Source organism: Rhipicephalus microplus, unplaced genomic scaffold (genome assembly GCF_043290135.1).
Source record: "Rhipicephalus microplus isolate Deutch F79 unplaced genomic scaffold, USDA_Rmic scaffold_17, whole genome shotgun sequence".
Lineage (NCBI taxonomy): Eukaryota > Metazoa > Arthropoda > Arachnida > Ixodida > Ixodidae > Rhipicephalus > Rhipicephalus microplus.
This window is the reverse complement of record NW_027464590.1, coordinates 5222574-5245636: the sequence shown is the minus strand read 5'-3', so window position 1 is coordinate 5245636 and position 23063 is coordinate 5222574. Positions and strand designations below refer to the sequence as shown.

Here is a 23063-nt window from a genome sequence, read left to right as displayed (position 1 = left end):
CCATGTAAGTAGAACCGAAATTTGCCAACCGCCCAAACTAGAGCAAGGCATTCCCGTTCAGTGATAGAGTAGCTCCGCTCGGCCGCAGAGAGCAGACGGCTGGCACATGAGATAACAAGGGCGCAGCCGCATTGATGCTAGACCAAAACAGCACCGATTCCATGGCTGATGGCATCAGTGCGGACTTCTGTTGGAAAGACATGTCAAAATGGGCCAGAATAGGTGGTGTTGTGAGCAACGCAATGAGATTGGAGAACGCCGAAGCTTGCACAGTGCCCCAAGAGAATGAAACATCCTTCTTCAGCAAGTTCGTAAGAGGTCGGGCCACGTCCGCAAAATTGTTTATAAAATGTCGGAAGTAAGAGCATAGACCTAAAAAGCTTCAGACTTCCTTAGTGCTGGTCAGGACGGGGAAGTTTTGCACAGCTCGAACTTTATCAGGATCAGGGGAAATGCCAGAGGAGTCCACAAGATGGCCTAACATGGTTATTTGCTGGCGTCCGAAGTGGCACTTCGATGAGTTCAGTTGCAGTCCTGCGTTACGAAAAACAGAAAGCATGGAGGAAAGGCGGTCAAGGTATGCTTTAAAGGTCGAGAAAAACAAAATGACGCCGTCGAGGTAACAGACAAATTGACCACTTGAACCCGTGCAAGAGAGTGTCCATCATTCGTTCGAAGGTGGCTGGAGCATTGCATATTCCGAACGGCATGACCTTAAACTAGTAAAGACCATCAGGGGTCACAAAAGCAGTCTTCTTACGATCCATGTCATCGACAGCAATTTGCCAGTACCCTGAGCGAAGGTCGATGGAGGAAAAATACTCAGCACCATGAAGGCAATCCAGGGCGTCGTCAATGCGCGGTAGCAGGTAGACGTCTTTCTTAGTGATCCGGTTCAGATGTCTGTAGCTGACGCAAAATCGCCAGCTGTTGTCCTTTTTCTTTACAAGAACAACCGGGGAAGCCCATGGACTGGAAGATGGCTCAACTATGTCTTTGGCGAGCATCTTCTCGACTTTTTTTTTAATGATCTGACGCTCCGCAGGAGAAACGCGGTACGGTCGTCGATGTACCGGAGATGCATCGCCAATGTTAATACGGTGCTTCACAATGCTGGTTAGACCGAGGGGCAGTCACAGAAGTCGAATACGTCAAAGTACGATTCCAAGACGTGACGGAGCACGTCAGTTTGCTGTGGCAAAAGGTCCACCGCGATCATTTTTTCCACATTAGAAGATGGACTCTCTATCGAAGAACAGGCTTGCGTGCAGTTGCGGCGACGCACATCACTGGGGTATAAAGCTGAGGACGCAATCCTCAGAGGGTGTCAGCATGGCGAGCGCTATTCCATACGAAGCACTTGCGGACACAGAGCAAAGTTCAGCAAAGAGATGCAAGCACGGTTTTCCCGTAACGTAATAATAATGTGCGGAAAAGTAACACTGCGAGTCAGAAGGACGAATGTAATGGGCGTGAGCATGTAGTCTCCATCAGGTACAGGTGGCGACGCTGTTACGGCAATGCAGGTAACTGTGTGCGGTGACACAAACGGACACATTCAGGAGAGTTGAAACGAACTTGGGGCAGACTGGGCGTATCAGGCATACAGGGCAGGTCAAGTTGCACCGTGCTAGCTGAACAGTCAACGAGGGCCGAATGGGCGCACAAAATGTCTAGACCGAAGATAACATCATTGGTGCAGTTGATAAGAACAGTGAAGAGTGGCAGCGATTAGTGGCAGTGCGTCGTTGACTCCGACCTGGGTGAGCGGGTGGAGACATCTGCTGCGATGGTTTAATTATGGTCGATGATGCCGACACCGCGAGACCGTGCACGGATTAGGGCATTGTGAATGAAGTAAGCGGCAAGAGTGATTTGGAGAAATCGAATCGCATGTTTGGAGGAATCGAATCGGAGGAATCATATAGAATCGCACAAGCACCGCATGAAAGGGGGGTCCAATAGACAACTTCCCGGGAGCATGCCGCATACCTGTTTCTATGCTTAACTCTGCATTGAGTTGATGACTGCATTTTTAGGGGGTTTGTAGATTTGGTGAGGCTGATTAATTTGAACAGTGCAGAAAACAGTAAACGAACTCCAACACATTTTCCGTTGAAGCATGCTCCCGGGAAATTGTCTATAGGACCCTTCTTTCATGCGGTGCTTGTTATGTCGGAACGACCGGAAGGTGTCTGAACAACCGACTGAGAGAACACACTAACAATGTTCGAAACGGGAAAGATGGTTTTCTTGCTCAGCACTGCACTGAGTGCAACTGTGTGCCCCTTTTCAAAGACACAGCGACGCTGTACAAGCACAAGGATGAGCGCACCCGAGTCATCGTCGAGGCCGCGCAGATGGCACAACAGGTGTCGTGCATTAGCAAGCCCTCCGTGTCTCTGTCCAAGAAGGAACTATGGTTCCTCAAAGGTTTTGGTGCGCGCAAGTAGTTATATTACCTTTACTTTTCTGTTTTGTTTCCTTATAGACTTTTCTCTGCCTTTTTCTGTCCGAGAAGGAACTAAGGTTTCTTGAAGGTTTTGGTGCGCGCAAGTAGTTACATTACCTTTACTTTTCTGTTTTGTTTCCTTATAGACTTTTCTCTGCCTTTTTCTGTGCTTTCGTTTTTTTGTTGTTTTTTCTCTTACTGATGTTTTGCTCTTTGTGCCATATGGTTTTTGTCACATGGTTACCGTCTCCCCTATATATTTTCGCGCTCTGCGCAATAAAAATTCAGTTGGAAGTTAGCGCTCTTGTCCTTTGTCTTCTTCTTGTCTCTGTGTCATCGTTATGGTATCGTGCTAGCTATCGTTATGCCACGATCCTCGGTGAAGAGCACGCTGCCATTTGAATTAAACTCAAGACCACCCATATCGCTCCTGATCTTCGAAACACGTGCATCACAGACTTTTTAGGGCAAAAAATTTTGTGTTTTTACTCGCAACTTTTTAAAAGCTGTGCTTAATTTACTATGAACTACTGGATACAGCGAATGGATGCCGCGTCAGGCTGAGGTTCGTTATAAGCAGGCTAGACTGTAGTTGAATTTGTTGCGTTTTCCCCATGTTCACATTGCATCATCTTGGGCTGGGACTTCCTCTGAACTCATCATGCCGTCGTTTACTGTGCGCGTGCTGAACTAGAGTTGACGATGTGTGAACTACTTCTGTGTGATGCACCGTCTGAAAGACCCTTTTTTTAGCCGTTATCATCTCGAGTCATCGTAGCCATGGACACTCACATCCCTCCTCTATCTTGTGATCTTGTGCCACTCATCTGTGAAGGTGTGCCCTCTGTCGACGCCCTTTTTATCCCCTCAGACGCCTTCAGCTTTCTCAAAAGCTTCCTTCTCCCATTCGCAGTTGTCACCATAGAAAACTCACATGGCTCCATCTACATAACGAACTCGCTTCCTCACCTAGACATCTAATTCTGTGGCGAAGTCATCGGACACCTTGAGGATATTGATTCTGTTTCCTCCAGTCACCTACCTGATAGCTTGCTATCATCTCACATAAACACCATTACTACTGCCATCATTCCCACTTCATCTCCCGAGGCTTTTTTAGCATCGATTGACCCTGAATTTCCTGCTGCTCAGTGTTCCCGACTTCTGGCTCTACACGATCGCTTGAACATGTAATTTGACCACAGCCAACCTTCTTTGGGTCGCACGTCTACCATTGTTCACCACATCGACACCGGTAGCCATGCACCTTTGCGCAAGCCCCCGTATCGAGTTTCTCATCCTGAACGCTATGTCACTGATGATCAGGTGGTCGATATGCTTCAACGTGGTGTAATAGAACCCTCAAACAGCCCTTGGGCTTCTCCAGTTTATAGGTGTCTCAATAAGACCACACGAAAGGACGTTTATCCGCTGCCCAGAATTGATGACGCCTTCGATTGCCTGCAAGAAGCAGAGTTTTTTTCTTCTTTAGATTTTCGATATGGCTACTGGCAGGTCCCTACGAATGATGCCGACAGCTCAAAAACTGCGTTTGTAATGCCTGACAGATTGTAGAAGTTCAATGATTGATTTGTGGGGTTTAACGTCCCAAAACCACCATTTGATTATGAGAGACGCCGTAGTGGAGGGCTCCGGAAATTTTGACCACCTGGGGTTCTTTAACGTGCACCCAAATCTGAGTACACGGGCCTACAACATTTCCGCCTCCATCGGAAATGCAGCCGCCGCAGCCGGGAATCGAACCCGCGAACTGCGGGTCAGCAGCCGAGTACCTTAGCCACTAGACCACCGCGGCGGGGCTTGTAGAAGTTCAACGTGATGCCGTTCGGCCTGTGTAATGTGCCTGTCAGCTTTGATCGTTTCATGGACAACATCCTCAGAAGCTTTAAATGGAACACATGCTTATGCTATTTGGGTGACGTCATCCTTTTCTCGAATGACAATGACTCCCACCTCAGCTGCCTCGCAAACGTCCTAGCTTGTACAGTAAAACCTCGTTAACTCGGATCTCACAAGACCGGAGAGAATGTTCGAGTTAACTGAATTCGGAATTATCTAACAGACCATGAAAACAAAAAGAAAACGTACACAGCACAGACAAACCTTTATTTCTTAAAAAAGTGCGTTATTTTTGCCTTCCTCGCCGTCGAAATTTCTGACAGAACGATCTTATTTAATCCCATCAGGTGGTGGTGTGCACGTTCACTGTCGCTAGAACAAACTCAGAACTCCTCGAGGATAGCGAGAGCTTCGGGGGACTCCTGCACGGTGAGGCGACGTCGCGTCGGCTCATCACATCTTTTAATATCATAACCTTTCTTTCAACATCATTTGCTGGCTGCTTTGGCCACTTAACTTCTGTGACGGTTGCCATGAAGCGCGACGGCGGCGAGAACGCGCACAAACACAGCCGCAACACGCGAAGTCACAACACAAAGAACCAAGACACTAAGTAGTACACTGCTGTGTCATGGCGCCACCTGTGAGTGGCGCGCGCACTGAGTGCGCTCTAGTGTGTACTCTGTTCAACAGATGTCTGTAACGGCACACACCTGATTGCATGCAGCCAATCGCGTGTGTTCGCGTGTCCGCTGTGTGTCGTTCAATAAACGGCCGCTGGCCGGCTCAGTCTTTGTTGGGTTCCCGCAAGCTCCGGTCAACTCACTTCTACTGCGCGTGTCGAGGGCGTGTGCCGGCGCACGTTGCGCCTCGCGTTCAGTCCTCGGGCCCTCGCTGTCGGACGCCGCTCGCCGACACAACAGAATGGCGATGAGGATGTTCTTCGCCTCGGTTCCTACCACAGCAGAAAGAACCCGTGTCTGACGCGTCTGGCGTCCGCGAGGCCCAGCGCTTTTTGTGTGCAGACTCTGGCAAGCTTTCACCTAGGCCTTCGTCCTTGCTCCGCTTCACACCTCTCTGTACCACCTCTCCTGTCGGCATGGCTCTCTTTGAGCACCTTCTTGTCTTCCTCCAGCTGCCGGGGCCGCACCCGGTTCCGTGGACTCATTGGAAAAAAATGTTTCAGGCCCACCTCGAGGCGGCCGGCGACAGCGACTGGAACGACGCGCGTCGTGCGTCGGCGCTCGTCAGCCTGTTGGGACGGGAAGGACAGCCGAGGTATTTCACGGCAGCCGAACAGGAAGAAGCCCGACACGAAACGAGCAATGCGGCGTCTACTCCAAGCAACGCGGCGCCAACTACGCCGGCGTCTGACCCAAATTCTTCGGCTCCGACCGTTACAAAGTATGACAGTCTCGTCAAGCAGCTCGACCGGCTTTTCGCCGCGTCCACTAATCCGCTAGTTGAACGTCACGAGTTTACTAGTCATCGTCAACTCCCCGGAGAGAGTTTCCTCGACTACGTGACAGTTTCGAAGGAGAAAGCCGTACGATGCAAGTTTGGGCTCACGTACACGGAACGCATCGGCGATCAGATTATTCACGGCTCGTCCAACTTGCGAGTGAGAGAGAAGCTGCTGGCATACGGCGAAGAGTTGTCCTTGGAGAAAGCGGAAGAAGTCGGTCAGACGCTCGAAGCATTGTCCTTGGCGAACCAAGCATTTGCTCCCAGTCAACCTGAACATGTCGAAGCCGTTGGGCAAGGCACCCAATGTGGCGGTGCGAAGGGAAGGAATGGCCGCGCCAGTCAGGGAGGCCGTGACGTCACGTCACCAGGTCCGGGAGGCCAAGATGGCGATTTTCAGCCGCAGTCGTCGCCTGGGTACCGCGCTCCAGTCCCAAATTGGAAGTCTCCAGGCGACTTCCAACCTCAATTGTGCGACCGCTGCGAAAGCAGACGACACCACTCAAATTTTCGAAATTGTCCAGCCCGAAGTCAATGTTGCAATACATGCAACGCTTGGGGACATTTCGTGTCGATGTGCCGCAAGACTGCCCCTGTACAGCACGTCTCTTCGAGGGGAGCTGTCGACATCGTACCGGAGCAGCAGGCCTCCACTCAGTTGAACTGAACTTCAAGCTCATCAGTGTTATCTTCGGATCGTCCTTTGTTGTCCGTGCTCACAGTTAGCACCTCATCCAGAATAGACTTAGTCGTCCACGCTGTGGTCGATAATGTTACCCTGAGACTACTGGTGGATACAGGAGCATCTGTATCCTTGATGACTGCAGAAGACTTCCAGCGTCATTTCAGCAAACAACACAGCCTGTCCAAAGCTGTAGTCGACTTGCGAAACTTCTCCAAGCAGCGCATCGGGGTCCTTGGCTCCTTCCAAGCTCCAGTCAAAGTGTTGCAGCGGTCTTGCTCCGTGGTCTTCTATGTCACCGATAAGGGCACATCGCTTTTGGGCCTTGACGCGATTAAGCGACTGGGCAACCAGATTGACGGCGCGTGGTTCACTTGTCGACACGCATCATGTGAAGTGCAGTGTCCCTCCAATGTGCCTTCGGGCTTCGAGCAGCTCTTCAGCGACGAGTTGGGTCTCGTCAAGGTTTTCATTCATCGCATTGAACGGCGGCCAGGTGTGACTCCAGTTACACCCAATCTGAGACGTCTCCCTCTGGCTCTTCGCGATCAGGTGGCGACCGAGTTGCGACAACTCGATGACTCGGATGTCATCGAACGCTTCCGAGTGTATCTCGCCGCTCGTCGTCGTCCGAAAGAAAAATGGAAGCATCCGGCTATGTGTAGATCTCAGGGAACCGAATAAGGCAATTATCATCGATGGGTATCCTTTGCCGCGCGTTGAAGAGTTGTTGCAGATGTTTCATGGAGCCACTTGTTTTTCTAAGCTAGACTTAGCGTCAGCTTATCACCAGCTTTTGTTAGAGGAGAGCAGTAGGGACTTAACGACGTTCATCACTCATGATGGCTTGTTCAGGTTTAAGCGTGTCTGTTTCTGTCTGGCGTCCGCGCCTGCAGTTCTTCAAAAAATGATGTCCCAGATTTCAAAAGATTGCAAGAATGTAATTTTCTATCTGGATGATGTCCTTGTGTGGGGTAAGACTCAGTCTGAGCATGACGCGAGCCTAATTGAAGTCTTGACTTGCATAGCCAACAGTGGCATGAAGTTGAATGATAAATGTCTTTTTTCTGTGAAAGAACTTAGCTTCTTGGGACACCGGATTTCAGCTGATGGCATATCGCCGTTAGAAAGTAAAGTAAAGGCTATAGTAAATGCCCCAGCTCCTACAGACATTAAGTCTTTACAGTCATTTTTAGGTCTGGCAGGATACTATGCCAAGTTCATTGATCACTATGCACACCTAGTTGAACCGCTTTGTCTCATGCTCAGGCAGGACCAAAAGTTTTGCTGGTCGGAGGATGCCCAACGCAGTTTTAACCAGTTGAAAACGCGCCTGACTTGTTCGCCTGTCATTAAGATGTTTAATCCTGAGCTACCTGTGGTGGTTACAACCGATGGATCTGATGTGGGCATCGGGGCTGTGTTACAGCAGCGGTATGGTCCTAAGCTTGAAACAGTAGCCTTTGCGTCGAGAACCTTGTCAGATACTGAAAGAAAGTACTCTGTGGGTAAACGCAAAGCGCTTGCCTGTCTATTTGCGTGTGAAAGGTGGCATATTTACCTCTGGGGTAGACGTTTCACCCTTAGAACCGACCATCAGGCTGTAGTTGCTTTGTTAGCCGCAGGTGATGCAGGCCGACGGCCTTTAAGGATTTTGCGGTGGTCAGCTAGACTTTTGTATTACAACTTTGACATAGAATATTGCAAGGACTCAGAAAATGTGGTCGCTGATGCCCTGTCTAGGCTGCAAATTCAGACCTGCCCAGAACTTAGCCAGGATGAAGAAATAGTGTCTTTAGTGACATCTGTAGTTGACAAAGAAACCGTCCAACTTGCAACGAATGCAGATGTGACGTTGCAAAAAGTCTGTGAATGTTTATCCAAGGGCTGGCCTTTTAAGAAGCATATAAACAATGAGTTAATGGCTTGCTTTCATGTTAGGAATGAACTCTCTTGTGTTGACGGATTACTCATGCGTGACCGTGTAGTCATTCCTAGTGTTCTGGTACCTACTTTCCTCCAATTAGCACATGAAAATCATCAAGGGATAGTACGTACTAAGCAACTTCTGCGTGAAAGATATTGGTGGCCCCAAATAGATCGTTCTGTAGAAGAACATGTCAAGCATTGTCACATCTGTCAGCTGACAGACAAGTCGGCCAAGTCGCGTGTAGCCCCGTTGCAGCCCGTTGAATGACCTGAAGGGCCGTGGCAAAAGTTGGGTATGGACATTGTCGGCCCATTAAATGCATCTTTTCCCAGGTATCTTGCTACCTTAGTCGACTACTATTCAAAATGGCCTGAAGTTCTTGGCACGAATTTTATCTCCACAGAGGATGTCATTAAGCTGTTCGAATCGTCGTTTAGCCGGGAAGGGCTACCAGAGTTCTTAGTAACTGACAATGGTCCACAATTTGTCTGTACAATTTCAGGAATATCTAAAGGACAGAGTTTTTAGTAACTGACAATGGTCCACAATTTCTCTCTGTACAATTTCAGGAATATCTAAAGGAACAGGGCATCCATCATATATTTTCGTCCAATTATTCAAATAGAACGCCTTAACAGGGTTCTTAAGGAACATTTGCAGGTAGCCAGACTTGAAGCTAAAGATGCCTCGAGGAGCATCACACAATTTTTGAGTTCGTATAGGGTCACACCACATGCGGTGACTGGCCTGTCTCCAGCTTTTTTGCTGCACGGTCGACAACCTCGTTTCAAAGTAGACATTAGCAACTTTAGGATTTGTCCTAAAGTATCGGAGTCGCCCAATGGGTTGCCTCATGTCCGGAATCAGGTTGCAGCGAAACAGAATAAGAGCAAAGGGTATTTTGACAAAAGGAAAGGTGCGCAGCAAACCCGCATAATGGTCGGCGATTTGGTTAAAGTAAGACTCCATAGGAAAGGCTTTTTCAAGTATAGTAGGCCTCTTACAGTGAAGGCTCAGTTTGCGCCGTCCCCTTTTCTCTTCAGTGACGGAAAAGTGTGGAATGCATCCAAGTTAACAGTAGTTCCTAGGAATTCTTTCCAGAATGCCGCCCTTTCTACTACACCCAAAAAACTTGTTTACTCTTATTCCAGTTTAGATCTTTGTGGCAGTCAGTCCCCTGGGGCACCTACGTTGCAGGGCTCCACCCCCAGTTTCTCCATCCATACGAGTGCTAGTGGAGTAGCCCTCTGCGCTATTCTTGCCCAGCGTAATTCTGGTTTCGATGAGTATGTTGTATCCTATGCTAGTCGCACCCTCACTATAGTGGAAAAGAACTACTCAGTCATGGAAAAGAATGGGTTGCCGTAGTTTGGGCAATCACGAAATTCCGACCTTATGTATATGGCCGCCCATTCGACGTTGAGACTGATCACCACGCATTGTGCTGATTGTCGTTATTAAAAGATCCATGCGGTCACCTAGCTCGCAGGACGCTACATCTTAAGATTACGACATCCGTGTAGTCTATTGGTCAGGCTGCAAGCATTTGGACACCACTGCTCTTTCTCGCTCACCACTTCCCCACAATTATGTTACAGCAAATGTTTCCAGCTGCAAAGCTTTTCACTTCAGCATGCAGACATGTCCTCTGAGCAACATGAGGATCCACGGATAGCGTCTCTCCTAGAGTACCTGTCTCAGATGTCTCCACGTACTAACAATCACTCACTTCGACGACTTGCCGGCCATTTCACTATCCGTGATGGCCTTCTGCACCGAGCAAACTACTTATCTGATGAGCGCAAATGGTTGCTAGTAATTCTTCACCGCCTATGTTCTGACGTCTGTGCTTCCTTCCACGCGGATCCGCAATGCGCCCACGCTAGTGTGGTGAAGACGTATGCTCACCTAAGAATTCAATACTACTGGCGCGAAATGTACCGCGTTGTTCAGCAGTACGTCTGTTCATGTTCCTCATGCCAACCCCGGAAGAGCTCTTCTCGCACAACCACAGGGTCACTCCATCCACTGCCTTGTCTTTCTCAGCCTTGCGACTGCATCAGAATCTGCTTGTACGGTCGCCTATCATACACAGCAAATAGAAACCGCTGGGTCATCGTAGCTGCGGACCATCTTATGCGCTACACTGAAACTTCACGGCTTCCCAAGGCCACTGGTTGTGAAGTCTGCTTGTTCATTCTGGGCAACCTCATCCTTCCTCATGGTGCACCCCGCGAGCTTCTCAGTGACTGCGGGCATTCCTTCTTCATGAAGCTGTAGAAGCCCTCCTGCGCGAATGCAGCATCGTGCATCGGAACACTACCGCATATCACCCCCAAACCAACTGGACGACCGATTGATTTATTCGCACGCTAGGCGACATTCTCTCCATGTATGTTTCCGATGACCACACGAATTGGAACCACATACTGCCATTCGTCACCTATGCTTACAACAGTGCCATTCAATCTTCAACTGGATTCTCCCCGTTCTTCCTTCTTTATGGTCGGGAGCCTTCCCTGTTCTTTGACACTATCCTTCTGTACAACCCAGACCCTTCAGAAACTAGGACTTTGGAGAAAGCCGCCACTAATGACAAAGAATGTCGGCAGCTGGCACGTTCGCTTACCACACACGATCAGGCTCGCCACAAGCACGCTCCTGAATGACGCTCATCCCCATCGTCATACGCCCCTGGAACAATCGTGTGACTGTGTGCTATTGTCTGGAACTGACCTTTCCTCTAAGTTCATAGCCAAGTACAACGGACCATACTAGGCCTGCGCCAGACATCGCCAGTAAACTAAATTGTTGAGCATATTCAGCCAACTACAGTTAAACCTGCTTATAACGAACCTCCATATAAAAGATTCCTGGATATAACGAAGTTTTCATATTCCCTGCGGTCGCTTCATAGGAGCACATCTATTTGCGACCTCTATGTAACAAAGTAACTGTGCGAGACAACCTTGATATAATGAATTTTCCCCATGGACAATCTTGGAATTTTGATGCGCATTGTGGCATTTGGGTACGAGCATACATCTTCCGCCGCTGCCCCGCCGCCGTCAAAGCGCGAAGCGGTGGTGGCAGGCACGCGTAAGACGGGCAGGAGGGCCTGCACCTTACGAGCCGTCAGTGCCCCCTTCTCGCCGCCGCGGTCGCATGCGCGAGTGTGCCCCCTCCCTTTTCAAACCAAAATAAAAAAAACTACTTTTCGCGCATTGCCAGTGCCGCGCTTTCATTTAGCGTCACATATGTGGGGCTGCGCTGCATATGAAGGGCGCTTTTTTTTTTTAATAGCGATAGGCAGTTTCGGCTGGGTTTCTGCCGCCTACAACACACACACACACACACACACACACACACACATACACACACACACACACATGGTGGTTTAAACAACAAAAATACAAGGCAGTGCATCGCTACTGTCATCAGTAACGAGCAATCTACAGATGCTTGTGCACGAGCAGTTATCCTTCGATGGGGAGAATCGCGAGCCTTCCACTTTGACTGGAACGATTGCGTTTGCTCTTTTCACACAGTCCCTTCGCATTGAAACCGCACTGATACTCCGCGAGATAGCAAGCGCATCAGCGATTGTGACCGCCCTTAAAATCCAAGTTCATTACTCGAGCGATTTCCCCCCCCCCTCCCAACGTTGTTTCATGCTCGTTCAAGACAGGTAGTTTACTTTCTGTTTAGGCATTCGATCGCAGTTCTAACACACGGGCGATGTTATGCACTTTCCAGGCGAAAGTGATGGGCTAACTCATGTGATCTCTGCTTTAGCAGCGTTCGCACGCTTTTACCCACTTGTCAAAGTTACAATGTGCGGAGGCATGCTGTCGATTTGGACTTGTTGCCAATTAGGACTTGTTGCTGAACATGGCGGCCACAGCAAGAACCTGCCGAGAGTGTCCATATAATTGCTATAACAATCGTAATGCAGTTATTTACTGTAAATGAGTGTTTGGGGTTAGCTCTGCCTTCAGTCCCCTTTTTGTTTATATTTTCCCATTTATTTTACAAATTTTTGTACCGAACTTACATATAACGAATTTTTCTGGGAATTTATCAATTTTGTTATATGCAGGTTTACCTGTATAGATTAACAGCACCACAGGCGTGAAGCTGTGCACGAAACTGTGCTGTCCTGCTTGTGCCAGGATGGCTCGTTTTCTGGCAAAACTGTGCCTGGATGGCTCCTTTTTCACTGGGGAGTCATTGTAGTCACAAATATTGGCATAGCTAGAGCAACGACGAAGAGGACATTTGTTGTGGCTTGGGCTCGTGCTGCTACTGATGCTAAAACGACTGGCTGCTGTCTCGCTGCTGTTCGGCACATTAAACGGTTGCCTTACCTGGGCCTCTAAATGTATTCTTATTCTTCATTGTTCATTAGATAACTATGAAACAACATCCTGCTAGCGCTTCATCAACCTAGCCAAAATAAAGGCTTTCATAATGTGACGTACCTCAGAATATGCTTTGAACGTTCTTTTTTTTTCTGCAGTTTTCACCATCAAAGTAATGAAAAAAAATATCTCAGGAAAATTTGAAAAACAAGATTCTCAGTTTGCGTTCACACTTTTCTATTAGAATTTGCTTCACACCCGAAATTTCCGTATTCGCACATCTCTGTTTATTACAAAATGTGGTAGGTAATACACGTCGCTATATTTACCGCAAGTCGACTGCCTTGTGCAACACATTTATACAATCAATGCCTCCTACAAAAACTATGCTGGAACATCAGCCGCGAACGTGCTGCCCTACCCTCAAACTTTACCCTCTTCCTTGGGTACGTAAGCGAGCATCTCCGACGGTCACCCCCTGCGAACTCATAAATGCTCTTACAGTCGCCTCTGAGCAGCCGTGATGTCACGTGACAGAGCAGTATGGTAATGTCACGTGACAGAGCAGTATGGTAATGTCACGTGACAGAGCAGTATGGTAATGTCACGTGACTGAGCAGTACGGTAATGTCACGTGACTGAGCAGTACGGTAATGTCACGTGACTGAGCAGTACGGTAATGTCACGTGACTGAGCAGTACGGTAATGTCACGTGACTGAGCAGTACGGTAATGTCACGTGACTGAGCAGTACGGTAATGTCACGTGACTGAGCAGTACGGTAATGTCACGTGACTGAGCAGTACGGTAATGTCACGTGACTGAGCAGTACGGTAATGTCACGTGACTGAGCAGTACGGAGGTGAGCGGTCTCGCGCGACGGCAGGTCGCAACAAGCGGCAGAAAGCATGGCCTCCGAGGTTAGGTGCTGACAGGAGGCTCCCAATTGTAAAGAGAGACACGTTCCAGGCATAGTTCTTTTAGGAGGCGTTGATACAATATTCCATTCCCTTTCTTTTCCACTAAAGCACACCTGCGAGCTGCAATATGGAAGGGATGAAACTACCCTTTTGGGTTGGTTAGAAAACAAATCTTGCAGAAAGACGGTGTGCAGAGCTTAGATAGATGCTGCTCATAGCAAATGTTGGTAATAATTTTCCTTTTCCAACATGGTACAGCGCTATACAGGACAAAGAAGCAAGGACAGGCAAGATCTTTTTTTTCTGTTGTCGTTTCTTCACCCTATAACTACCAAGGTGCTGTTTGAATGCTCGTCTCACAACTGAATTGATTGCCTGACTACCAGACCACGGCAGTAGGGTAGCAGTGAAAAGATAATTGTGGATATGCATGTCAATCAATGGTTCACAGTTTTGCCAGCACAAAAGTCCCTTGTTCTGCAGTCACAGGTGAAAAAGGTAGTGTTTAAGACCCTGTTTTCGAAGTCAATGGGGTTTCCAAGAGAAGGGTGTTTGTTTGAAGCAGCTAAACAATGCCCAATTGGCTTCACCTCATTTCAGCTTTAAAACTGAGTGAAAGAATTCTTTTAGCACTTTTAGTAGAAAAAGAAGACCTTGGAATCTTGCAGTGAATACTACAGATATTAACATGGCCCTTAATAGATGCCAATGACCAACACTCAAATACTCAACTTATTATGCCAATGAGGTGCTCTTTCTTATCCATCATCTTTTTTCTAAACATTTCATAACAATTGCCGACACACCATAATCTTTTTAATCAAGTACCCTTGCAAAAGCATGGGTACACTTGTGAGAAGATCACTTACAAAAGTATTCCCCAAATTTGAAAAATAAAGAAAAAGGACAAGCTTGCAATGCTAAGATAATGAGAAATGAAAGAAGCAGCAAATAAGTTTTGCCAACAAACCTCTGCAGACGTAGAAAAAAGATTTCTTTGGGAGGCTCATCAAAACACTGCCCAGCATGGTCAGCTTGACTCCGTCGTCGAGAGCGCAGAAATACTGAAAGCAACACAAAAAATCATGGAATGCCTTACATTAAACTTGAGGAGGCTCACTTCATGCAAGAAGCATGTAATAGGATTTTTGACAGTAACAGTTCACCAGGTGTAAACCAGATCCTCCCTATATGATCAGAATGAACACAGCCTACACACAAAAGCATTAACAACAAAAGAACATGATTAGACAGAATAGGTTGCTTTTCATTATGAAAGTCTGACAATTAAGTATCTGGGGTTTCACATTCAAAAGTCACCATATAATTAGGAGCGATGCTGCAGTGGAGAGCAGGGCATAGCCATGAGGTACACACTGGGCCCGTGCCACATCCCCCTCCCCCGAAATGTTTTTTCGCCATGGTATAGAGCGCGAAGATTAACTATTTCAAAGGGGTAACTCTCCCAAAATCAAGGATGTGCCTTCCCGAAAAAAGTTCTGGCTATTGTACCCATGGTGGAGAGATTTTGAAATTTCGACCACACGGTGTTCTTTGACATGCTGATGCAGGCACCATAGCCTCCACTGAAGCAAGAATGTTGCCAACCCACAACCTTCAGGTTAGCAGCCAAGCAGTTTAACTTCCGGTCCACTGTAACAGATAAGTACTGTGCACAAGTGTAATGTAATGTTTACTGACCTATGCCTCAGGCACCCCCAACTCAGTCAGTATGATTCACAGAGTTCGTACAGGTTTCCGAAGCGAAAATGCAAGGATATTATAGGACTACCCAGGACATGTCACAGGTTCTTCAAGGACTAAAATTAGCACAAAATATTGAAATATATTTACTTCAAAATTTTCAAAATTTACTCATTTTTATTGCACTTATATAGTAGACACATATTGCAATTATAACGAACATATCTAGTTTGCACTATAGCTCCCTATATTTTTCACCAGCTTCACCGCACCCACAATAGGGAAGGAGCCAGCACTGAAGAGCATTACAAGTCTCTCACTTCGTTTGTTCGTGGTTTGATGCGGTAAAACTATTCACCATGCAGTTTTGGTTAGTGAAACCATATTAACTCAGGCCAAATTGCTGTTTTGGAAATGGGCAGTTTGGTCAGGTCGATGTCGATCCTTACGTGCCAGGTTCAAGGATTCTGAATCGGAGATTTCCGGAAGAGAAAGTAAAGGGGGTGTCCACTGATCTATTTCTCCCCCTTTCTTTCTTCCTCAAAAAGAAAAATGGGGGTGAATATACTTGTATCTTTCAAAACTTCGTGTCTTGATAACACCTAGCGAAATCTATTTCTGTCAAAAGAATGTGCATATGTTTTCCTGAGACCCAAGTGAATGAGCCGGCTGCCGGGAAAGTGCAGGTTGAAGCTTCGCATAAGGTCAACTGAAAACTTAATGCCAAAGTATAGCCAATGTACCCAGATTGAAAGGAACAACATTACTAGATTCTTCGGACAGGTACGCCAAAATGCCTTTAGCGTTTCTTTTTACATCTTTATCAGCTCTACCACTGCGTTAGCCGCGTGCCTTCGGCTAATAATCATTTCAGCACAACTGCGGATTTGCACTCATCGGCTGCGGAAAACGATAGTTCGGTTTTCATTCTGCGTGCGCTGGCTGATCACGTGCCTTCAAAACCATGTCATTTTTTACAATATATGACCGCATCTGTCATGATTTTCTCCGAAGCATTTGTGGAAAGCAACGCTGCTTCAAATGATGCACTGAACGCACGTGCAGTTTCAAAGTTCTGTCAGTTACGTTGTCACCACAAATGATCATATCAAGAGCGACCGCGGTTCTATCCACACCGGTTGTAACAAACGATAACCGCAGTTGTGTCAGTGCGTGCACTGGCCGCACACGTCCTTCCACGGCTTCGAGCACGCTGCTCTCGGCCTTTTTCCCACGGTTTCAGACTAAAGTTCATACGACTCGTTGCGGTGAAGAAAAGTGCTTGTAGCATCTGAATTGTGGCCCAATAAATGTTTGGATGAGCACCTCTTAAATTTTTTACAATAAAATGCAGATTGGGCTGCCTTTCTGTCAATGCGGCCACATCCCACAAAAAAATTTCAGTTTCCAGGAGATTTTCCTGACAACCGTGTAAAGGTAAGAACTGGTCGAAATTTGAGAGACTTGGCAGGTATGCCAATCTACCACATAAATAAAGCCACAATGTCGATTGGGAGTGCTAAGGTAATTCAAAGATTTTCAAGGACGAGAAAAAAAGACTTCCAAGGGCTTTGAAAATGCATTTTTCAAATTAAAGGGTTTTCAAGAACCTGTACGTACCCTAGCTTCAGAAAAAAACATTTTCTTGACTGCAAAAATGATTCACAATTAGCAGGGTTGTCATTCTACACCTGATAAGAGCAGCACAACAGAAGAACTTTTCCTGAAAACGCAGCACCACATGATAAAACAAAGTTTGTCAATAACAATATCAAAGGAACTGCACTGGAGCGCTTATTTTGAGCCAATTGGTACATAATCGACGAAGTGACAAACAGCATGAAACATGGGGTAGTGAAAGAGACAGACCGAGTACCGACTTACAATCAAGAAAGGTTTCATTCCATACACAGGGGTATACATAGCACAAGCAATGTGAAAGGAGAGACAAGACATGGAACTTTTGTTCATGAAATCTTTGTATGCATCTGAAAAATTGTCAAGAAGCATTCATATACTTCACAAATGCCCAATTCCCTGGTGAGGAGCACTGACGAAGGCACAGTCACGCACCGATATCGCCTTTCTTGTCAATGCAAAATGCCTTTTGGAATTCGTGTGCTGTTTTTTTTTTTTCTTCACTGGATGATATTAAGTTACACAAGCAGTACTCACCATGTCATGTTCGTTGTTGGCAGACAGCTGCTTCTCGCTCCTCGGGCCAAAATTCATGACGCCCATGGCAGTCCTGCCCATGGAGATGGACGGATGGATGGATATGACTGTACCTTTTAGATTGGGCGGTGGCTAGCGCCACCAAGCCGTAATACTTAATGAACCAAAAACTAGATTTATTTTTTTTTCTTTAAAAAGTGAGTTTGAGGATTCGTACTTTGCAGTGAAGGGTTTAATTTTCACGCGTGCCTTGATTTTAGCCATCAATCAGATAACCTCCTTCTAGTTAATTCTACCCGCTTAAAGTCTATTTTGCCATCACTGATAGAACATTGTCAAGTGTTCGGCAGTTTCTCCTTCCTCTCCACACGCACTGCATACCGTGTCTACCCCTTCGTATTCGGCCCGATATGTCTTTGTTCGCAATACTCCCGTCCTGGCCTCAAACAGTAGAGAACTACCCCGAGTATTATCATATATCCTTTCCTTGGCTATTTCCTGCTTAAAAGTTCGATAGATCTCTAGTGCGGACTTCTTAGAAGTAGTGTGCAAAAGTAGTGTCTTAGAAGTAGTGTCCAAAAGTGACACCTGTTTCTCCATGACCGTCCTCAGTGGGCATTTTCGTGAAGATTACGTCTTCCTCCCTCACCAGAGGTTCTGTAAAAAAACAGGACGCACACATGTTACACCTCACAAAGGAAGCAGTGGCTGCTTATCATTCATTTCTCAGCTTAACAGCGGGATTTCTCGCCATTTACAAGAAACGCTGGACCAAAATAGCAGGAGCATATATGCTATATGCTACAACTGCTCAATGAAAGGCATGCTACTAAAGAATATCTTGTTTTCTTAGTTGATCGCAAAGAAAGTATTCAAGACTATTTTGAGCGAAGGCAGGATGCTACATTTGCTTGAAGGTGAGTGGTGGCGTCTTGACCCAGGCGCCACATCTCATATTCATGACAAGGCAGTAAAAAGAATTTGGACACTGATTCCAGCACCTATTCTGTTGTGAAACTGTATGCTGTCACCTTTCAAGTAAGTGTTGCTAGGTTTCCTAAAAGGGGCTTTGAGCCGCCGACAAACACTTACTTATCAAACGAAGCATGATGTGGAGAGCATACCTTCAGAATACACTAGACATATATTATTGCACAAAATAGTAACTATACAACAAAGCACGGAGAAGCAACGACAGGAAAAAGTGTCTTTCTTGTTTCTTTGCCATTTGTTGTGCCATTAACGCTTCACATTGTGAGGGTGGCCAAGAGAGGGCGTTACGTGACGGCGTCATCATCGGGACTTGGCCGAGAGGGCACTACGTGACTGCGTCATCATCATCATTGGGACTGGAGTGGTGGGGGTTGCGTGTGTGGGGAAGGGAGAGTTCGGGCTGGTTGGAAGGAGTGGCGGTGGTCTGTACTGGAGGCGACGCCAAGCCCGCTCCATTAGGCCGTCGGCTGCCTTCACCAACTCGGCGAGGTCGTTGTAGGCATGCCCCTCCGCCAAATCTTGCAACTGAGGGTGCATCTGCCTCAGTACGCGCTGCACCTTCTCGGCTTCGGAGACTTCTTCCCCGATGCGGTCGTAAAAAGTAGCGATGGCATATATAAACTCTTTCAAATTTTCTTCCGAGTGCTGCGTGCGCTGTTCGAGCTCCGCCTTCAGGCGACGCTTCGCGTCAATCGACGAGAACTCGGAGCGGAAGGCGGCGGTGAATTGCTCCCACGAGTCGAACCCGCGCACGAACCGCCGCCACAACTTCGCGCCACCCTCGAGGGCAGCCGGTACCACGTGTGTCAGTCGCTTATCGGCGGCGACCTCCGTCACGAGGCAGAAGTTCTCCAAACGTTCAAGAAACTCCTCCGGCGACTGCAAGTCTCTAGCACCGGAGTAGCGGGGGAGGTGCGCAGCAGCGAGCCGAGGCGCAGAGTCGTCGGTGGCCCGAGGGACCGCGCCAGTGTTAGCGGCCCCAGTCCATGCTCCCACGTGCGGAGCCGTGGGCAGCGGCGTCGCCATCACTCGATCGCGCACGACCGCCGCGATTCGTTCGCGCTCCATGGCGGAGCCGTCGGTGCCCAGCAACAGCTCTTCAACGAGACCTTGGAGCCTAGGCATGTCGTCCGGTGCTGTTGTCGGGCCTGAAGCCATCCCGGACGAGCCCCCACTTGTCACGCGCTAACCCTAAATCGCCCACCACACACCGCTACGTCTTGCCACTCCTTCCAACCAGCCCGAACTCTCCCTTCCCCACACACGCAACCCCCACCACTCCAGTCCCAATGGTGATGATGACGCAGTCACGTAGTGCCCTCTCTCGGCCAAGTCCCGATGATGATGACGCCGTCACGTAACGCCCTCTCTCGGCCACCCTCACAGGTATCGGGCAACCTTCGAGTTTATGAGAATGCCCTTTGGAGTTGCCGGAGGTCCTGCCACGTTTCAGACCCTGATGGACCGACTACTGGAGGGAATTAATCACCAGTTTGCCATGGCGTTTCTTGATGATGTCCTGGTGTATTCGGAGACCCTAGAGGATCATCTTGAGCATGTTCGGGAGGTTTTGAAGCGGATATGTTCGGCACAGCTGACCATTAACCCAGAGAAGGTGCACGTGTGCTGTCAATACCTTAAGTTCCTTGGCCATGAAATATCGCCCGGGCAGTGTAGGCCGGACAAGGAAAAAGTGCGAGCGGTGCTGGACTATCCTCAACCAACAACACTCAAACAGCTGCAGGCCTTCCTGGGACTAGCAGGCTATTACAGAGGGTTCATACCTCAGTTTTCTATCACTGCACGTCCACTCACAGAACTCCTTAAAAAGCAATGTTGGCGGTGGGAGCTGCAGCAAGAGGAAGCCTTTAGAGCACTTAAGCAGTCCCTGGCCGACGATGTTGTTGTAAACTTGCCGGACCTCAACAGACCATTCGTGGTGGAAACAGACGCCAGTGGAGTCGGCATTGCAGCGGTGCTTCTGCAGGCAGCCGAGAGTGATGCTCAACTGTGTCCAATAAGCTTCATTAGCAGGGTACTCACTGAGGCAGAGCAGCGCTATACAGTGCAAGAATGGGAGTGTCTGGCTGTGGTGTGGGCAGTGGACAAGTTCCGACCATACCTTGAGTTCACCGAGTTTGAGGTACACTGTGATCACTCCTCACTATCCTGGATGTTCACCACAGACCAGGCCTCACCACGTGTAAAGCGTTGGGTTTTGCGGCTGCAAGGTTTCAACTGCAGAATCAAGCACAGGCAGGGTCTTGCAAATGTGCCAGCCGACGCCTTGAGCAGAGCTCCCCTTCAGCACCAGGAAGTTCCAAGCCCGAGTCTACACGAGACGCTGTTCCCTATGGCTGTTCCAGAGCCCAGCCCACAAATCAGCTTTGAGGCAGCTGCTGTAGCATCTGAAGTGGACGACACTACTGTCTTGAATGATGCAGGGCTTCTCGCCCAGGAACAAGGGCAGGACCCCATACTGTCAAAACTACGAACTGTGATGAAGGGAGGAAAGCTTCCGCCCACTAACAGTGATCAACCCTTGATAAAAGACCTGGCGGAGACGACCGAGATGGAAGAGAGTGGGTTGCTTGTACAGCACCGAGGGAACAGGAAAGTACCTTGGCTACCGAACCATCTCTGCAACTTGGTCCTGCGACTGTCCCATGACCACCCGATTAGTGGCCACTCCGGCTTTTTTAAGACCCTCAAACGCGTTTCTCAGAATTTCGTGTGGCTGGGTATGCGCTCGGACATATCCAAGTATGTGCGATGCTGCCAGGTTTGTCAGCGCACCAAAGCCCACCGGCAGAAGCCAGAAGGGCTGATGAGCAGTCAATGGGCCACTGCCCCTATGGAACAGCTCAGCGTGGACATAATTGGGCCCTTGCCTATGACACCTCGATGCCACAAGTACCTTCTCGTGGTGATTGACAAGTTCACCAAGTTCATTGAACTTTTTCCATTGCGGGCAACAAACAGCAAAAGTGTGGTGGCCTGCATGATCCAGATTTTTGCAGACATGGCACACCTGTCTCCATTTCAAGTGATAATGGAAAGTCGTTTGTAAGCAGGTTGTGGAAGGGCCTCCTTGAGCATTGGGGCATACAAGACCGACACACTGTTCCGTACCGCCCTGCCGGGCAAATGGTGGAGCGCCACAACGGCATTATCAAGCAGTGCCTTAGGGCTTATTGTTCCAACCACAAAGACTGGGACCAGCACATCCCTGAAATCGCCCTGGCCATGCGCACGGCTGAAAGCGTTGTCACGGGCTACACGCCTGCCTTCCTCTGTTATGGCCGGGAGCTGAGAACCCCATGGACACAGGCTGAGGCCAAAGACGACGCGGAGCCTCCTGCGACAGCATACCGTGCATTTGCTACTGAGGTCTCCAAGTGTCTGCAGGAGGTGCTTGACTTCTCCAGGACACACCAAAACCACATGTGGCGCGCTCAGAAGACTCGCTACGACCAGCACAGGCGGCCACTGACGATACAGGAGGGTGATCTTGTTCTGCTCGAAAGCCACTCCCTCAGCGATGCCACCAAGGGCTTCTCCTCGAAGCTTGCACCCCGGCGTTCCGGTCCCTTTCGGGCAGTGAGACGTGTGGGACAGAATGACTGTTCTAGTGGACTTCAAAACGGGTTGTCGCCACGGTGTGAGACACGCAGATCAGCTGACACTGTACCATGACGCTGCAGGCAATGTGTAGTGGTGGCTTCACATTTTGAGGGGGGGGAGACCTGTGAGGGGGGGGAGACCTGTGAGGGTGGCCGAGAGAGGGTGTTACGTAACGACGTCATCATCACCGGGACTTGGCCGAGAGAGGGCACTACGTGACTGCGTCATCATCATCATTGGGACTGGAGTGGTGGGGGTTGCGTGGGTGGGGAAGGGAGAGTTCGGGCTGGTTGGAAGGAGTGGCAAGACGTAGCGGTGTGTGGTGGGCGATTTAGGGTTAGCGCGTGACAACATAACACTCTGACGTGGTCATCACAGCAACAAAGACTTCAGTCAGTCCGTTGAAGACGCAACTCGTTATTTCAGCAAACTTTCGCCTAGAAAAGACAAGTCAAACTGCAAGCGATTTTCAAGGCATCTATAGGGTCCTACATAGCTTCTACTCAATGAAAATTAAGAATGTCATAAACCAAGCATACAAAGCTTTAGAAAATTTCATTGAGCTTGTGTCACCAATATACAATAAATGAATAAGTGAATGAAATTATTTGAATTTATGTCACACTCAAAGATTTCGGTGCGACATTCAAAAATGAAACTTCAACCTTTATTTTCCCTGTTAATATTGGATTTATGACAGAGAAACTTATGGCATCAGAGTTCTCAAAAAGCAGTTTATCAATATATCTGAAGTCATTGTTTCTCTTCAACTACTTTATAAACTCTGCAATTATTTTCACGTCTGCTTGCTAAAATAAATACAGGTTTATCATGAGACTCAAGCAGTAGCAGAAAGAAGTAGGTAAATACCAGTTTGCTTTGCATAACTTCTTTCATTT

At 48.2% G+C, this 23063-nt stretch overlaps 1 protein-coding gene across 11 annotated transcripts in view; it reads right to left on the bottom strand.

Annotated features, from left to right (window-relative positions):
• LOC142785024 (uncharacterized) overlaps positions 1–23063 on the bottom strand; it is a 424940-nt gene that overhangs the window by 30706 nt on the left and 371171 nt on the right. For 10 of the 11 annotated variants that reach the window (XM_075883440.1, XM_075883442.1, XM_075883444.1 and 7 more), the window contains 2 exons: positions 17548–18204; positions 14639–14732 (listed from right to left, as the gene is read on the bottom strand). In XM_075883440.1, coding sequence (XP_075739555.1) covers positions 18110–18204 — 95 coding nt within the window. In that variant the 3' untranslated portion in view covers positions 14639–14732; positions 17548–18109. The remainder of the gene's footprint in view (positions 1–14638; positions 14733–17547; positions 18205–23063) is intronic. The other variant, XM_075883443.1, reaches the window with a different exon arrangement.